General features: G+C 37.8%; 2 protein-coding genes across 4 annotated transcripts in view; one reads left to right on the top strand and one right to left on the bottom strand.

The window, feature by feature from the left end:
- The first annotated feature begins 2,693 nt into the window (after window positions 1–2,693).
- bbln (bublin coiled coil protein) lies at window positions 2,694–4,377 on the top strand. The gene is made up of 2 exons (XM_059994115.1): window positions 2,694–2,834; window positions 3,157–4,377. The coding sequence occupies exons 1-2, from the start codon at window positions 2,768–2,770 to the stop codon at window positions 3,318–3,320; spliced, it is 231 nt and encodes a 76-aa protein (XP_059850098.1). The 5' UTR covers window positions 2,694–2,767; the 3' UTR covers window positions 3,321–4,377.
- Window positions 4,378–7,045: 2,668 nt separating this feature from the next.
- Window positions 7,046–17,558, bottom strand: part of LOC132407492 (cip1-interacting zinc finger protein-like) — a 62,532-nt gene continuing 52,019 nt past the window's right edge. For 2 of the 3 annotated variants that reach the window (XM_059994108.1, XM_059994109.1), the window contains 2 exons: window positions 15,699–15,820; window positions 7,046–12,440 (listed from right to left, as the gene is read on the bottom strand). In XM_059994108.1, coding sequence (XP_059850091.1) covers window positions 11,736–12,440; window positions 15,699–15,820 — 827 coding nt within the window. In that variant the 3' untranslated portion in view covers window positions 7,046–11,735. The remainder of the gene's footprint in view (window positions 12,441–15,698; window positions 15,821–17,558) is intronic. The other variant, XM_059994110.1, reaches the window with a different exon arrangement.

The following is a 17,558-nucleotide window of genomic DNA, read 5'->3' as shown; positions in this document are numbered from 1 at the left end:
GTGTGTTTGAATTTCCAGCATCTGCAGATTTCCTCGTGTTTGCTCCCAATTACTCCCAGTAGAGATTTCCAGATATTCACCGCATTCTGGGAAGATATTTCTACATGCCTGAATTTTAAATGCCAGCGCATAATCTTGTAATTTTGTCCCCTGGTTTGAGGGTCTCCCAATACTGAAAGCATCTTAGCATATACTCTGTCAAGCCCCCTAAGGATTTATATGTCTCAATAAGCTCACCCCTTGAATGTCAGCTTCATAAAAATACAACTTTTCTTATTGTTTGTGATAGAGAAGCCCTTCCAAGAATAAGACTAATAACTCTCTCTTCTGTACTGCAACTAATCTTAATAAATCTCTTATAAATAAGGAGAGAAATAATATGGATACTCTAGACATGGTCTAACTAACACTCTGTAAAATTATTGTTTCCATTATTGTTAAACACTTTTACAAAGAAAGACAATTAACTACCTATTCAGAATCAGAATCAGGTTTAATATTACCAGCATATGTCAGGAAATTTGTTAATTTAGCTGCAGCGGTATGATGCAATACATAATTTTTGAAATCAGATGGCAGAGGGGAAGAAGCTGTTTCTTAATCATTGAGTGTGTGTCATCAGGCTCCTGTATTTCCTTCCTAATGGTATCAATGAGAGGAGGGCATGTCCTAGGTGATGGGGGTCCTTAATAATGGATGCTGCACTTATGAGACACCGTTCCTTGAGGTTGTCTTGGATACTACAGAGGCTAGTACCCACAATTGAGCTGACGACGTTTACTACTTTCTGTAGTTTCTTTCAATCCTGTGCTGTAGCCACCGCACCCCCTCCCCCCCCCCCACCAAACCAGGCAGTGATGTCGCCTGCCAGAATGCTCTCTGCAGTACACCTGTAGAAATTTTCAAGTGTTTTAGGTGACAAACCAAATCTCCTCAAACTCCTAATGAAATATAATTGCTGTCTTGCCTTCTTTATAGCTGCATCGATATGTTGGGACCAGGTTAGATCCTCAGAGATTTTGACACCCAGGAACTTGAAATTAATCACTCTCTCCACTTCTGATCCCTCTACGAGGATTGGTTCCTGTTCCCTCGTCTTACCCTTCCTGAAATCCACACCATCTCTTTGGTCTTACTGATGTTGAGTGCAAAGTTGTTGCTGCAACACCGCTCAATTGTCTGGTCTGACCTGTACGCCCTCTCGTTTCCACCTGAGATTTTGTCGACAATGGTTGTATCATCAGCAAATTTATAGATGGCATTTGAGCTATGCCTGGCCACACAAGTCATAGGTATAGAGAGAGTAGAGCAGTGGGCTAAGCACACATTCCTGTGCCAGTGTTGATTGTCAGCAAGGAGGAAATGTTATTACCAATCCACACAGATTGTGCTCTTCTGGTTAGGAAGTTGAGGATCCAATTGCAGAGGGAGGTACAGAGGAATGATGGTGTTAAATGCTGAGCTATAGTCAATGACCAGCATCCTGACATGGGCATTTGTGTTGTTCAGGTGGCCACATAAAGACCCATTGAGATTGTGTCTACATTAGAACTATTCTGGCGATAGGCAAATTGCCTCGGTTCTTGCTGAGGCAGGAGTTGATTCTCGTCATGACCAACCCCTCAAAGCATCTCTTCACTGTAGATGTGGGTGCTACTGAATGATCGTCATTAAGGCAGCTCACACTGTTCTTCTTGGGTATCAGTATAATTGTTGCCTTTCTGAAGCAGGTGAGTTTCTGACTGTAGCAGTGAGAGGTTGAAAATGTACTTTGTGTAACTGTCACTAATTGTTAATTCATGTATAAGATCCCTCTGCAATGCACCTATTTGTAATCTGTCTCCATTTAGATAATCAGCTGTGGTTAGAATCCTCTTACCTAAGTGCATGACTTCATAATTTCCCTACACTGTTTTCACTCACACACTCAAACTATCTATATAACCTTTTAGAATCAAATATCCTTAGCACAACATGCCCTTACAATTATTTTTGTACCTTGGACAAACTTGGGATGTTTTATATCCCACCCCTCCTATGGACTCACTTGCACGGACTCTTTATCTCAAGTTTTCAATAGTTATTGCTTATTTATTTTTATTACTATTTTTTTCTTTTTGTAATTGCAGTTTGTTGTCTTTGGCATACTGGTTGAACACCAACGTTGGTGCGGTCTTTCATTGATTTTGTTATATATTTACTGAGTATACTTGCAAGAAAATGAATCTCAGGGTTGTGTGATGACATATACTGTATGTACTTTGAAAACAAATCCACAGAACCACATTGATAGAAATGAAGTGAATTATCTTCAAAGTCTGAACAAATTCCTGAACTAACATTTATTTTTCAATGGCATCGTGTTATTTTTAGCACCATGCTGTAAGCATATTGGTTGCAGTGCCTCAAGCTGCAACAGAGCTTAGCATTCTTTATCACTAAATTGGAATCGGCGAATGCCCAAAATAAATGAATTTATTTCTTATTTTGACTTATTATCACACATGCTGTCGTAATTGAAGTTAATATCTGTCTGTTGCTTTCCTCCGATGTTTTAACATTGGTCAGGTAATCTCTGACCAATTGATCAGGCTCTGATAATCTCCGTCGCTGCCTTAAACGAAAACTTTCTGAATTATACTGTACTTACTAAGAACTGAATTGATTTAAGGCAAAAAGTGACGACCATTTTGTAAACTCTTCAGGCGGTCACCGGACACCCACATTAGGACCCAGCGGCCGGGATCATTGAGGTCAAGGGTTGAGGATGTCGGGACCGAACGGGGAGCCGGCCGTTAACGTGCAGCGAGAGGATGACGATGTATCCATGGAAGGTAAATGTCAGCCGTCCCGTTCCCTGGATGTAAACCTGCTGTTAAACATCTTCCCGACGCTGGACGCAGCTCTCTGCGGTGGATTCCCTATAGATTGAAAAACTACGTGCACTCCCCAAGATGTTTTTTCGTGATATTACGGGATAACTATCAATTATTGTAATTGCCCCATTTCATATATAACGAGGCTGTGCGTGTCGACGATTCTTGTAACTGACCACACTTCAAAAATGTCACTGTGTGTAAACGTTTATTCTTTGTTGTAGCTCATTCTGCTTGTAATATAAAAATCCCTTTCCTCGCCTTTGTTTCTATTTGGCAGAGTACGATGCACTCAACTTGATACTCGATCAGATCAACTCTTGTTTAGATAATCTTGAAGAGAAAAATGATGTCCTAAATGCTAAATTTCAAGAACTGTTGGAATCGAATCGTCAGGCAAGGATGGAATTTAGGCAGCAACAAATCAATGCTACTAATCAATAGGATGCAAAAGCGGCAGGATTGACACCGACCTCTCAGATTCTAATCATGTTCCTTTGATTGTTGTTATTGCGTAATTTTTCTGTGACTCCTGTTAAACTTAATTACCAGCGTCCTGTTACATCTTTTGACAGTATGTAACATCGTTTGTCGGCTTTGTGTAATTGCTCCCCACCCCCTTTATTTAAAGAACCAGTACAATTCCGCAGTTTTCATTTCGAAAGCAACGCTTTTTGATGGAACCCATTAATATTTGGTTTTAACCATGAATCTGCACGGGGCTCAAGGAGAACTGCTGTTTTCTTTATAGTTCTATTTATGTTCTAAGTAAGTAATGCTACACACTTTTAATATTGTTCTCCAGAAAATCCAATTTCCCTTAAATTTTCTGCTAACTTTATACATCTTGCAGATTCAATGGAAATTATTTCAATCTGAAAATCCTTTCATCTTCCCGTTTACAAATCAGGGTTTTTACCCTGCTTATATTAAGCACCCCTTTTAACGTCTTGATTATGTCCAAAAGATAGTTGGAGAATGTACTCCTACTTAAACATTCCCAGCCTACACGTGGATGTTTGCAAATGTACTTTGTTCTTTAAATGTCCCTTCTCAATGCATCTACAGGAGCAGCTAATTTAGAGCTTGGTGATGCATTTTATTAAATAGTTTTGTTAAAACTGTGCTGTTCTATTGGGGTGAGGGCAAGGATAATGAAACCTGCTGTTTTTAAATGGGATAAACTACTGTCTTGCCCTGGTTGTGGAATTAATGGAATGGAAATAAAATTTTATATGCTTTGAAAGTTGGGTAATGTACTGCTACCAGTATCATTGTAGTTGATAAAGTATTCAGTGTTACCTCTATTTCATTGAAGTAAATTAAGTGTTAAGTTTTCAAAGGACAGAACAAATCAATAAAATCTGTACTGGAATAATGGGGGGAAAATTGTTCAAAATTTGTTAAAATTTACACAGTAACATGGGAGACCAGGCATTGTAAATCTACTGAGCAGATGAATGGTTACTTCTATAAATTAAGCTAATGAGATTCTATCTAACTTGCATGTGTATCATGGTTGTTATTTCAAGTGTTTTCTTGGCATGGTGTTGAGAAAGTTTTATTAGCTCCCTATCAGTGAGCACTGCAGATTACATCTCAGGGGATTATTAAAGAAACCTTGGCTATAGTTCAAATTGAAAGGGGACAGGTGTGGAGTGGGTTGAAGTCTCTATTGGAAAATGGCACAGTGCACCTTTGTATTTAAAATTAATATACCATTCCAGAGTAAAGTACAACTTAAAGAAAATGAAACCCATCCACCAGGGCATTCAGTCAACATCAAATGAGATAAATAGATGTTCATGTATTTTTTTCTATACACATTTTCCTTTACTCCTAGAGCTTTTATTTTCATATATAGTTACTTGATTTTGTGCCACTACTGCTCTTTCATTTCTTTATACCTTCAAGAAAAAAAAAATAACTTCCTTCCCTAGAGAAGAAATAATTAGCTAATGACACCATATATAACATATACTTATATTCTGGGCAAACATGAGGAAATCTGTAGATGCTGTAAATTCAAGCAACACACAGAAAATGCTGGTGGAATGCAGCAGGCCATGCAGCATCTATAGGAAGAAGCACTGTTGACATTTTGGGCCAAGACCCCTGATGAAGGGTCTCGGCCTGAAACGTCGACTGTACTTCTTCCTATAGATGCTGCCTGGCCTGCTGCGTTCCACCAGCATTTTGCTTATATTTTGGGTGTTACTTCAGCGTTTCCCTAGCATCCTGTTCAGAAGATTAGCAGCTCCTGGGCTTCTTGTCAGTGAGGGCTGCAGATTACTAATCAGAAAATATTACTAAAGAAATTCCAGCCACAGGTATGTTAAATCTGGCTGTAACTATCTTTACCATAGTGTTTTGGTGCAGTCACACACAAAATCTAAACTGAAGTCAAGAGGTTTAAGTGGGTAAACCAAAACTGCCATGTATTTAAAATACCATTTGAAACAGATATGACTGATGCTTTTTTTTCCTGAAACTTTATTCCTGAAACCCAAGTGCAGGCTATTTAACCACCAACATAAACATGGTTTTCAAACTATACTCAAACAGCATTTTCACTAACAAAAATGACAATGCTCACAAACAGCAACATTATTAACAGAAATTCAACATTAAAGGGAATACTACTTCATAAAATTACTTTTTAATGTGCCATTATTCTATATATTTAATGGCCATCCAAATTTTATTTGCTACATATCAAATATCACATTTCTAGAGGATTTAAACCATTAAAAAATAACTATCAATTTGGTATTTTACAGATCTTCTCATTCAAGGGTGCACACATGACATGGGATATTCATCTCCTAGTCTGCAATGTTTCTTTCACCCAGAGAAAATGACAGTAAATGGGAATAACAGTTCACAGAATTTAATTTTGAGATGTACTATGTGACTGGGAAACAAGTCCCAGTTGTGGGCAAAAACATAATTTTTCACTTTTTTTACTTGCCATTCTTCAGTTATACTGTTATACAAGTAAATGTTCATGAGCCAAAAGATCTTATCCTTATTGTTTTAATCTGTCACCCAAGGATTAGAATAAAGATTAAACAGAAAACTTAATGGCTCATCTGAAAATATTCACTCCATCAATAGGTGGGTTTAAATCATTTGGTCCATTATAAATGGAAGGAATATAAAATAAACCCACGAATTATTAAATATATTTATTCACTCTAGATTTTCACTTCAGAGAATAAAGTCTCATTTTTCCTTTATAAGTGGGGCACTTCAATGCTGGAGTGAGGACAGTGCAAGAAAATGCACCCACTCAAATTTGATCACAAACAATGAAATAAACAAATACAAAGCAATGATGTTAAAGTACATTGGTTATTTGGCTCTGCAACTTTAAGATGTAGTTGGATAAGCAGTATCTAATATTTAGATTGTAGGACATGGGTTAAAAGCAGTGGCACTTTCCCTTTGACCAAATCAACGTGTCTGCCTAGGTTAGGAGGATCCAGAATGATGGGATTGGCAAGTCCTTTTTTTACTGTAGAGATCAGTATTTAGGAAAATGTGAACCTTGAATGGACCCATTCAAAACAACCTTTATTTTGCGTAACTTGAGAATATCAATGATATCATAACACCGATTATGACCCAATATGAAAAGGAGTGATATCTGAATGATGTGGGATACTGTAACTAAGGAGACCCAAAGACAAATTCTGACTTCAAAGTAAAATGCAGATTCTAATTCTGATATTCTGTACCAGATCTGACATTGGAAAATATATTCAAGGTGTTCAGCAAATTTTTGGCCATTAAAATTGAGAAATGGGGAAGGATGCATGGACAATGCTGTTGAAGGAAAAGATTACTTAAGAATTAAATGAACATCAATCTGTCTTGGGTATTCTTCCCAAGTTTCTAATCTCAAACCTGAGCAATACAGAACATCAAGGAGCAGGCGAGTAAACATATATAAATGGCAGATAGTACCTCCTTATCCTCAGGATGTTAAATTACTCAGCGTATTTACTCATTTATAATATCAGTTTAATAAGCCTTCCTCATTTGACTGTTAACTGTTACTAGCTTAGTTTTCCAATATTTAACATTGAATTGTCAGGAAAGTGAGGCTCATCCACCTTTTTCCAGACCAAAGACAGCTTAACCACAAGAAGAACAAACATATAATGTTCGTCTGATTGGGGGGGAGGGGGGCGGAGGGATGATTTTTGAAAGGTTAGGCAAGTTTAATGGATTGGATTTTTTAAAAAACACCAATGGTTTGCTGTATTCACTCTCTCTTCCTCCCCAACAATATTGCTCAGTATATCACCAGTCCTTTGCAACTTGCCATTTTTTGTCATTGGGAGTGTAAATGACAACAAATGAAGCTGCACTTATAAGCATCTCTTCTCACCAGGTGGTACTGAATAGCAAGCAAAATTTTGTTTGCTGGTGATAGCTTGTACAACAGATTGAGCATATGCAAGTCTCAGCTGAATTTAAAACAAAACCCATTTTGTTTTCTGTTAAATGGCCCAATGACTAAATTCAAATTTCCAACTGGAAGTTTTATTTATTTTTATTTAAAGATACAGCGCGGAATAGGCCTTCTCGGCTCTTCAAGCTGCACCATTCAGCAACTCCTGATTTACAATGACTAGGACATCTTTGGACTGTGGAGCACCCGGAGAAAACCCATGCAGTGCACAGAGATGGGACAGAGACCCCTTACAAAAGGCACCATGATTAAACTCCGAACTCTAATGCCCCAAGGCGTAGTAGCATCATGCTACCCACTATACTATCGTGGCGGCAAAAACTGGATTGTTAGGAGCACCTGTAATCACCATAAGCACAATGAACAATTTTCCACAAATAAATCTGCCATCACTTGAAAGAAGTTAAGTAATACACAGCATCATCTAAATGAAGAGCTGATGTCAGTCAGCCAAGCCGTCTTTGGCAGGAAGCAACATGAGAAGGGAAAAAAAAAGAGACAACCATCACAAGACTCATATTCCAATGACTGACGCAAGATGATCTTTGGGTGTGACAGTGAGGTGAACTGAACTAAATCAAAAGGGCAACAGCCATACCACCCATCAGTTACATTATCTAAAAGGCTGTAAGCCATTCTTTAATTCAGGAAATGATCTTACCCATTACCTCAATAAAGCTGTCAAAGACTTAATAGAAATATCCAAAACAGCTTTAAATTAGAATAAATCCTTTGTCAGCAGAATATGGAAAACGTAGTTGCACAATTGTTGATGGTTATACAGCAACAAATGGAGGAAGCTGCAAGATCCTAATTCCTTCAAGTACTTAACCCCTATATCTAGGGATGAACCTGATGTGAAAGCAGTTCATTTTAAGGGCAATGTAGATTACAAGGATAACTTTCCTGCAAATGTACGGTATTTGTATTGAGAATAAAAGGCTGATATTTCAAACTAATTATTTGCAGTTGAAGGGCCAATGCCTGAAACCTTAATATTGTCTCTCAACAACAACCGACAGACTTGCTTTCTATTTTTTTTTTGGCCTGTTGAAACATTACCATTACCCTTTAAAATACACCCTATCCTCATTATAAGCGTTCAGACTATGCGGGTCCACAGTTATGTGAGGAACCTATTTCTACCAATGTCTCCTTATGATGCGTCCAAAACTCAGTTATGCGAGGAGCACTGCTTTCCCGCCAATACAAGTCATGTGCGCACACCTCACAGTCTCACTCCCGCCAGTCTCGTTTTGGTTTTGGCAAGGTGTGGATGTGCGATCTTGCACTCAAACTTTTTGTTAGTTTTACCTATGGTACAGTGATTTTTTGCTTGAAATATTTAACTATGCCTCCTAAGCGTCCAATGGCACGTCCTGGGCTATCAACCGAGCGGAAGAGAACCACTTTAACACTTGAAAAAAGTTGGAAATTATACACAGCTGAAGGTAACACAGCTCTGGGACGCTACTGCTGGGAACAGAATCTTGCCTTTAAAGTTCCTTTGTTGCTTGACAATGCGGCAGCCCATCCTAGATATTTGGACAGCATTCATCTTAACTTAACAGTGTGTTTCCTGCCACCTAACACAACATCACTGATTCAACCACTCAACCAAGGTGTGATCCATATTCGAGGCGTTTTTTTTTACAGCGAACTATCTCTCAGATGCTGCAAGCAACAGATGATTTTGAAAATCCCGGGAGTTTACCAACGGTGAGGGAATGGTGGAAGTTGGAACACTTGGCACAAATGGCGATGCACATGGACCCAAGTTTAGAACGGAGTCAACATTTCAGACGTTCTCTGCCATCAACCCTTCTTCCCTACAAGCAAATTTATGCTGAAGAACAAAATGCTGCCAAGCAAACAACCCTCACCACTTTATTCAAACTAGTGTCATCTCCTGCTGCTGGGAGTTCTAAGAGTTCTGTGAGTCTTCCTTCACTTTGCTGTGTTTGATATGATCCCGACACCACAACAACCACTCATCTCCCGGAATGAACACACCTGCCTCTGTTGGTGAGTACTGTACCCCTAGTATGTTAACTTTCCAAGATTTATTATGTTGAATATTACTTTAAATTGATGAAATATAATACAAATGTTGCCTTGTGGTACTGCTTTTGTGTCGTATTGGTATGAAAATGCAAATAAATTACAGATAAAACATGTTCAGGAAGCCCTCCAGAACACATCCCTATTTCCTCCATTTAAATAATTGTTCACTTTATGCATTTCACACTATGCGCTGACTGCAAGGAACATATTCCCCGCATATAGCAAGGATAGGGTGTGGGACAAATTACAATCAAGGTATCAATTCAAAACAAAAAGGCAAAGAAAGTTATACCTGGAACTTATTCCCAAGAGTAGGAATTTTCACTTTGAAATAGAATACTAGAAATGTGTAGAAAACCATAAAAAACAAAGCTAACCTATATGCATGCAGGTCTCCCAATCCACATTCCAGCCAGGGCAATATTCAGCCCTCCACCTGTTTGTCTATGGACTGTCTATACAGGGTGCCAACTTTTATGGATAGGCATCTACAAATCAGATCAACTTCCAGGACATGGCTGTAAACAGAACTGAAGACAAATGGTAGGGGCATTGAATAAACTATGTTTAAAAACAAATCTTTCTGACTGCAACTACCTATTAATTATAATATTATTAGAGTTGGGAAGGATATGAATCTTTCAGAACAGATTCACTTTTATCCCCCACCCCCAAAATAGTACTGGAAATGTGCAATCTATATACTGGACAGCCAAGTGGGAGGCAATTTAACTACCTCCCAGTTGCCTCAAAGCACTGCAAAGTAGGATGAAGTAGATCAGAGGTGGTTAGTGTTGGAGGAATTGATGGATTGTTTGTGGTTATGAAGCTGGAGATCATTTCCAAGTGGAGATGCTGTGGAAATACCACAAAGACAGTGAAAAACCAGAAACAGCCTCAAGGTTCTGTTATGTAAGTCATTAAAATGTAATGGACGGACATGGAAAATAATCAATAGTTAATGGAAAGCTAGCTTTTGTTTTTACAAAATAAGAATGAATTTTCAGGGATAGCAAAGTGGGGTTTTGATTAATGGCTTAGAGAAGATCAAAGATATTTACCAAGTGAGAGTAAAGGGAACGGGGCAATTTTAAAATGAAAAGCAAATGACAATGAAAATCTTCCACATTCAAGAGGGATAGAAATTTGAAGTTCTCTACAACTGGATCAATTGCTAATTTTGATAGCAAAAATATAAGACATTTCTTTGTTCACTGAAGGAGCTAATAGATATGGGGCATAGAAAAATATTTGATGTCAGTTTACAGAAACCCACAATCTCACTGATTAGCATGATAGGCTAAATAACCTCCTTTATGTTACTGAAAAATTGAATGCTAGCATCAATATCAAGAGCAGTGTATAGCATTCTAAGAACTAAGTGTGATTTAATGTCATTGTTCATCATCAAGAAAAGATGCTTTGGAAACATTTATTTTCCTTGTCAGGAAGTCTAACTTTAACCCAGTTCCATATACAAGCAAAGTGTACTTTATGAATGAGGCTTTTCAGGGACAATAGCCAAGAATCCCAATTCCTGTAAAGCTTCAGAGGACAGATAGTTAGAAACTGCATAACTGCCTTGGATAGGCAAGTCTGTGTATGCTGCATTTCACTTTCTTGACCAGTGAACACAAGTAAGCAACTCACAATGGGCAATTAACTTACATTACTCAGAAAGATGATCAGCACTGTCCACTTTGCACCTGCTGTTTAAACACAGGGTTATCAAGGTACTGAGAAAATGGTTGACGCTTGACTTTGCATTTAGTGACAAGAGTTGCATAAAGTGATCACAAAGCAAAGAGATCCTATTTGAAGAAATTCCAGTCTTCCCAGTATTTAATTCTGCCCACATTGGCTTGCCAATATGAAAGGAAGCTTGGGCCTCAAGCTACTGATCATTCTGTTTACACAAATTTGAGTCATCAGCTGTGAACGGGAGTATTAAGTCAGATGGTATAATTCAGCCACAGTATATAACATATGTAGTAACATCTTGGAAATAAAAATAATTGAAGACAATTTTTTTAAGATACAATAAGATCTTTGGAGTACTGCAGTTATCCCTACTTTGTATTCCATAAGAGGATGGAAAAATACTTCAGAATGGGTACTGTATTGAGATTTACAGTTTCCATCAACACTATACTTGTATAAGAGTCTTCCCTCACTGAGAAAAGGAAATGTATAACCACTGATGGACAACCATGTCATGTATCTAATACGGTGCCAGAGGTATATCAACTGCAGGCCTTTAAATTTAGCTCAATGTGGTATAATCAACCCTTAAAAACAGAAAATGCATCATAAATTTACTTCTTCCGCCTCGAAGAGAAACGACGGCCACGCACTACTCTCCCTGATCTTGTTTTGGAGACATTGCCTTCCAGTTGCCCACCCTCCTCACCCATCTCATTCTCTTCACTTTTGACACTTGTCTCTTCACATTCCTTCTCCGTCAGGTGTTCTTCTTCACCCTCAGTCTCACTGGGCTCCTCCGCTTTGGACAAGCTCAGGTCACACTCCTCACTCCCATCCTGCTCTTCATCCAGCGCCTCACTACCCACAATGGAACTTGACTCACACATGTCAGAACTAATTCCTTGCTCCCCCTCCACTCTGGTGCTTGGCACCTCATTCTTTGTACATGGGCTGACAGTTAATTCACAATCAAGCTTTGAAACAGGTAACTCATCAATGCTTGAACCACCTTGATCAATGTCATCTGGGCTCTCCTGCTGGAGGTTCTGCGAAGGGGAAACACTGTCTTTGTTGTTACCACCATCTACATGGGTAACAATGCCATCACCTAAAGGTGCAGGAGTTTCAGCTTCACAACTTGCTTCCTCCATTTCAGGATGATTGTCAGTGACATTGGCAGGTTTTAAGTCATTCTCTGGTTGCTTCTCACTTGCTGGTTTTTGATCATCTGTTGAATGAAGGTTGTTCACCACAGAGGCTGCTGGTTCTTGATATGACACTGACAAATAATCTTGGGCTCCTTGTACTTTGTAACTCTGTTTCAACAAAATAAATGACAAGCATTTGGTAAAGGCATCAAACCTCAGATTACAAAAAGCATTACTGCTCATGAAACAATAATTGAATTTATAAGAATCATTGCTGCCTTCTTTGAGCTTCATGCCTCTGCTCTTTCCTGGTTAAGAATGTGGCAAGGTGACCAACTTCCAGATGTTTGTCTTGTAACTGATGTTACAAAAATTAAGAAATTTTCTCATCATCTAATTTTGCTGGAAATTATTTTGATGCTTAACTCACTCAGCCACCAGAATTTATAATGTTGTTAAGAGCCCAACACCTATTAGGTTATAACATATAATATATGATGAACCTTAACACTACCCTCTACACAACTCAAAAATAATCCCCATTCATTCACTCGGTTCACTTAAATATTAATATTGCATATCCTTAACTGACCTGTTACTCCCCCTCTTCCTAAATTGTGTAAGATTTCTGTACTACTCTCATTCTAGCATCCTGCAGCTTTAATCCTCACATCAATGAAGAATGTTCTTTTAACTACCCAAATCTGAAGCTCTGGTTCTCCTTCAAAAACCTCCTTCACTTCTGTCTAACCCTTTGTCAGCTGTGTTAACCTTTGTTCCATCACATTTCTTTTCTTACCATGCCACCAATATGATAGCCGATCTTTTGTACTCATCTCTAATGGACTCCATCTTAACATCACTGCCAGTTCTGAAAACCATGCACTTGCTTCTCATTTCTTCCCTATGACTACATTATTGTGTCCATGCATTGAAATTTACATCTACATCTATGAAATGGTTAATAATTCAATCATTTATAACATGATTAAAGATGGCTATAGAATTGTGACAGAAATATGGAATTTCTTTTACATGCATCTCCTTAATAGTAGATGAATTCTACTGGAAAAAAAAGGCATCAAAACACCAGAGTGACCATGTGAAGTAACTGAAACCATACTTCACCTACCGGTAAACAGATTCACCCAATAAATGGGAACAATTGAGGTTTTCCATTTTACCAATGTTAACCATCAAGATACATTTACAAGCAGTAAAACTCTCAAAGTGCATTTTGAATTTATTAAGACATTTGGCTGGCTGGTGGCGCAGTGGCATCAGCGCCAGACTCCGGAGCAAAGGCTCCTAAGTTTGAATCCAAGTCAGGCCACCCCTGAGCACGCTTTCCCCATCCATGCCGGGTTGAGCGTTGAGCTAACCACTCGGCCTCGTAAATAAAAGGGTTGAGTCAGGAAAGTTCATATCGTGACCCAGTTAATCCGAAAGGAGACCAATCCTGACACCATGTGCCAGACTAGAACGGCTGATTGTCTGGTGCGACACGCTAAAAAAAATTAGGATATTTGTCCTGAAACACCAAATATTATTTGCATAGGAAACAATCCATGATAAAGTTACTTAAAACATGCCCCAATGTACCTTCCTGTTTGTTATGTTGTTTAATAACCAAGTCTACAAAGTACTTCTTTCATAAATCCTAATGTAGACTCATGAAAGAACCAGATATCAAAGCAATGGATGAACAGTAGACATGGCATGGGAATACAGACAGTAACGCCAACACCAAAGGTGTGGCAAGATGTACCAATAAACTGATGTCCAAGTGATGAAACTGACGATCAGAAAAGTGATCAGGTTTTATAAGATTTTTTTTCAGTCTGAAAGCAAACCAACAGCAAATTTAAAGCATTATTTTAAAAATACCAGGCATCGTAATATATTTAAATGAAAAAACAGGTTGCATAGCATGGAATTGCACCTAAAACTAATTATATTGGGATTTCTTTTTGCTTGGAAAAGAGTAGAAATACCAAAAATAGGAAGCTCTAAAGCTGCACATCAACCCTTGAGATAACCAAGTTATTTGAAAAATTCTCTGAGAAAGTCATGTGTTTGAAAAACTGGAGATGATCAAATGTAAGCAGACATCTTTTACTGCTTCTTTTCAAACTCATTCATGCATCATAGCTTATACAATAGGGAAATTATTGGTTGTATTCAAAGCTTGAGTCTACTCATCAACAATTAGGAGTACTTCACTCATTTTGTGCTAAGAATTGCATGGCACGAAAGCAGGAATTCAGCTCGGAATTGAAATCCAAAATTGACATAACCTTTTGCTCAATTACTTAAAAAAAATTTAACTCCACAAGAAAGATATGCAACAACACCAAGATGTTAAAAAAAGAAATGTGAAACTACATGAATTAGATAAAGCAGGCAGTTTATAGTGTGGCAGACAGAAGCTGAGATTATATACCGCAAATCAGCTCAGAGCATTGAAATGAAATGAGAAACAACATAAGGTGCCAACAACTGGACTGCAATAATACAATAGTTACTTTAAATGCAAAACAAACAGCACAGTAACCATGATTTAAACCAACATCAATGCAGTTCATCAACGTTAAATAGGTCACAGACTTGCTCCAATTTCCTTCAAGAATAGTGTTATCAATATTTCTTTGTTAGCATTTTGTACTGAGGGGGAATTCTCAGGATCAGTTAACAGAATTTAACACATCCAGATCTAGCACAAGGATAGATGCAAAGCAAAGCTAACCTAGTTTGCCCAAACAATGTACCTCAGTGTCTAAGTCTCCTTCCCCAATTTGATTATACAGTCTCGTTGGGCAATGGCACTTCAATTATAATTTTTCAGTCCCAGCTGTCTTTAAATTCGCAAAATCAGTATTCCTTTTTATTCTGCTTGGTATCCAAATTGGTCATTCCACCCCCTCCAACCAGTCAAGAAATATGTGGGCGAAGATGTATGGATCAAATATAAACCATTTCATTTTCACTTTAACCAGTTAATGAGAGGTACACTGAATAGAACAAAACTTCCAAGAAATGTGGCACATTTTCATCAGCATTACATTGGGAATTAATGTTAGCTCATCACTTCAGAAATATCAAATGATTAGGATTTTTTTTTCAATTGGAAAGGTTCCAGTTGCTTTCACAAAACAGAGATGAAGGGACTTTAAAGCAAGTCTGAGACTACACCAAACACCAGAATTAAAAGAGGGAAAAAAGTACAGTAAAACAGAGTGATCCTACAGAGGGGAGAGGGCCCAGGAAGGAGGGTGGATAGGGTAGCAACAAGAAAAGTAGTAAGAAGAGAGGATATTAAACAACAGATACACAAATCAGGTGGGTTGAAAGATAGCAAGAAAGATAAAGGTAGCAAAGAGAGAAAGGAAATGAAACATAGGCCACATTATGGAACAACCATCTAACCTGAAGGTTCTGAAAATGCATCAGTGACTTGCAGTGGGTAAATCTGGCAGTGGACTCAGAATGGTAGAATTTGTGACACAGCTTGCAGAGGAAACCGGTCACAGGGACCACAAATTCCTGGCCTGTGGAGGGGAGGGGAACCAAGACGATCACTATGTTACATTGAATGTGCCCTAATCATAAAAGCACACAAATCAAAATGGAAATGCATACAAGAAGATTTTCTAAAACAAGAATCAGCTGTATAAGAGTTAACAGAAAATTGGCACAATCAGCATTAAGAATTATGACTGCATGTAAAAAGAAATCAACTTGCAGATTCAAAGATTGTATGGAGGTGCACTTGTGAAAGGTTTTCATGGTATTATAATGGAAAGTCACAATACATAATGGATACATACTGTTTTGGTACAAGAGCTAATTTATTTATCTGTATTGATCAAATAATTCTGCACTTATGATAGGCTACGCAACAAGCCAATAATTTTAAAAATGGAATCCAATTTTGTGAATAAATTGGCTCTAAATAACTTAGTAGGCAAACACATTTGAAGAGATTGAACTCTGAAAGATGAGTACCATTTAAACTTGTTTTAAAGGTTCTGCTCTTCAGTGTATGAACTCAATGACTAAGGGATCAAAAATGATCATTAAAGCAAAAGTGATTACTCTCCTGGCAGTTTTCCAAGCTAATTGGATAAATTTGAGATAAGAATAAATTACAAAGTATATGCAAATATGAAGCTTTAAGTTATGTCTGAAATGGTTAAATTATGAAGCTAAATTGAATGACGTAAATCTGTATTTTTTCTGAGCTTAGAAAGCTGCAGTGTAATGTGATTAAAATGATTAAAAAGATGTGATAGTAATTGCAGAGTGACTATTTCTTCTGGTGAGAATTTCATATTTAAAGGATCTTATTAATGCTTTCAAGAAAGGCCAGTTCGGTTTCACTTTTTTTTAAATCTGGAATTTGTTCCTGCAGGGTGGCCATGGATAGTGGAACTGAATTATAATTTTCTTTAAGTTGGCAAAATTTTATCAGGCATCAAGGGATAAAATCAAAGATGAGAAATGAAGTCAAGTTATCTAGATGAACAGCAGGGAACAGCCCCAAGGAATCAAAAGGCTGATCATTCCTTTGTGGCAAGGAAGAACTCATCCTATTGTTTCTGTACAGAACAGGGAAGTATGAAAACTGGCAAAAGAACAACAGGAAGCAGTCAAACAGGATTTCATAAAGGCAGTTAGGACTGGTTAGCTCTGTTCTATTGCAGATAGGTCTAAAGTATTGAACCCATTTCGATTACTATAGCCATTGGAGAAGGCAGGCATCACAACCCAGTCAGTCTAATCAAGGCAGAGGAGAAAAATAGTTGGGAAAAGGAGGATTCTTTAAGATTTGTTTTAATATGAAGAAATGTTACTTAGGGTTTTACATTTCTGCACTTCTTTTTAATGAGAGTTTTCCTACTTTGCACACTGACACAATGATAATCGTAAACCAACTATGAAACTAGGTACAGAATTTGCATTTCCACTTTATAATCTGACAATATACCTATTCACTCTCTTCCTCCCCAACAATATTGCTCAGTATATCACCAGTCCTTTGCAAACTATTACTCAACTGTTGTTTAATGAACTGTTCGCTGCAATGAACAAATCTGAGAATAGTTGTATGCGCTATGTAATTGGTACAGCTGAGAGAACAGAGCAAAAACCTTTTAACATAGAAAGCTTGAGCTATCATATCTGCTGGCAGCGTAATTACTAGGTTATTTAACAGATAAATATCTGGTTAAAACACAGCATTGGTAAATAAAATAATAATAATGTAAAACCATAATGCATAACAGC

This window comes from Hypanus sabinus, chromosome 18 (assembly GCF_030144855.1).
Source record: "Hypanus sabinus isolate sHypSab1 chromosome 18, sHypSab1.hap1, whole genome shotgun sequence".
NCBI classification, from domain to species: Eukaryota; Metazoa; Chordata; class Chondrichthyes; order Myliobatiformes; family Dasyatidae; genus Hypanus; species Hypanus sabinus.
This window is presented reverse-complemented; position numbering and strand designations above follow the sequence as displayed.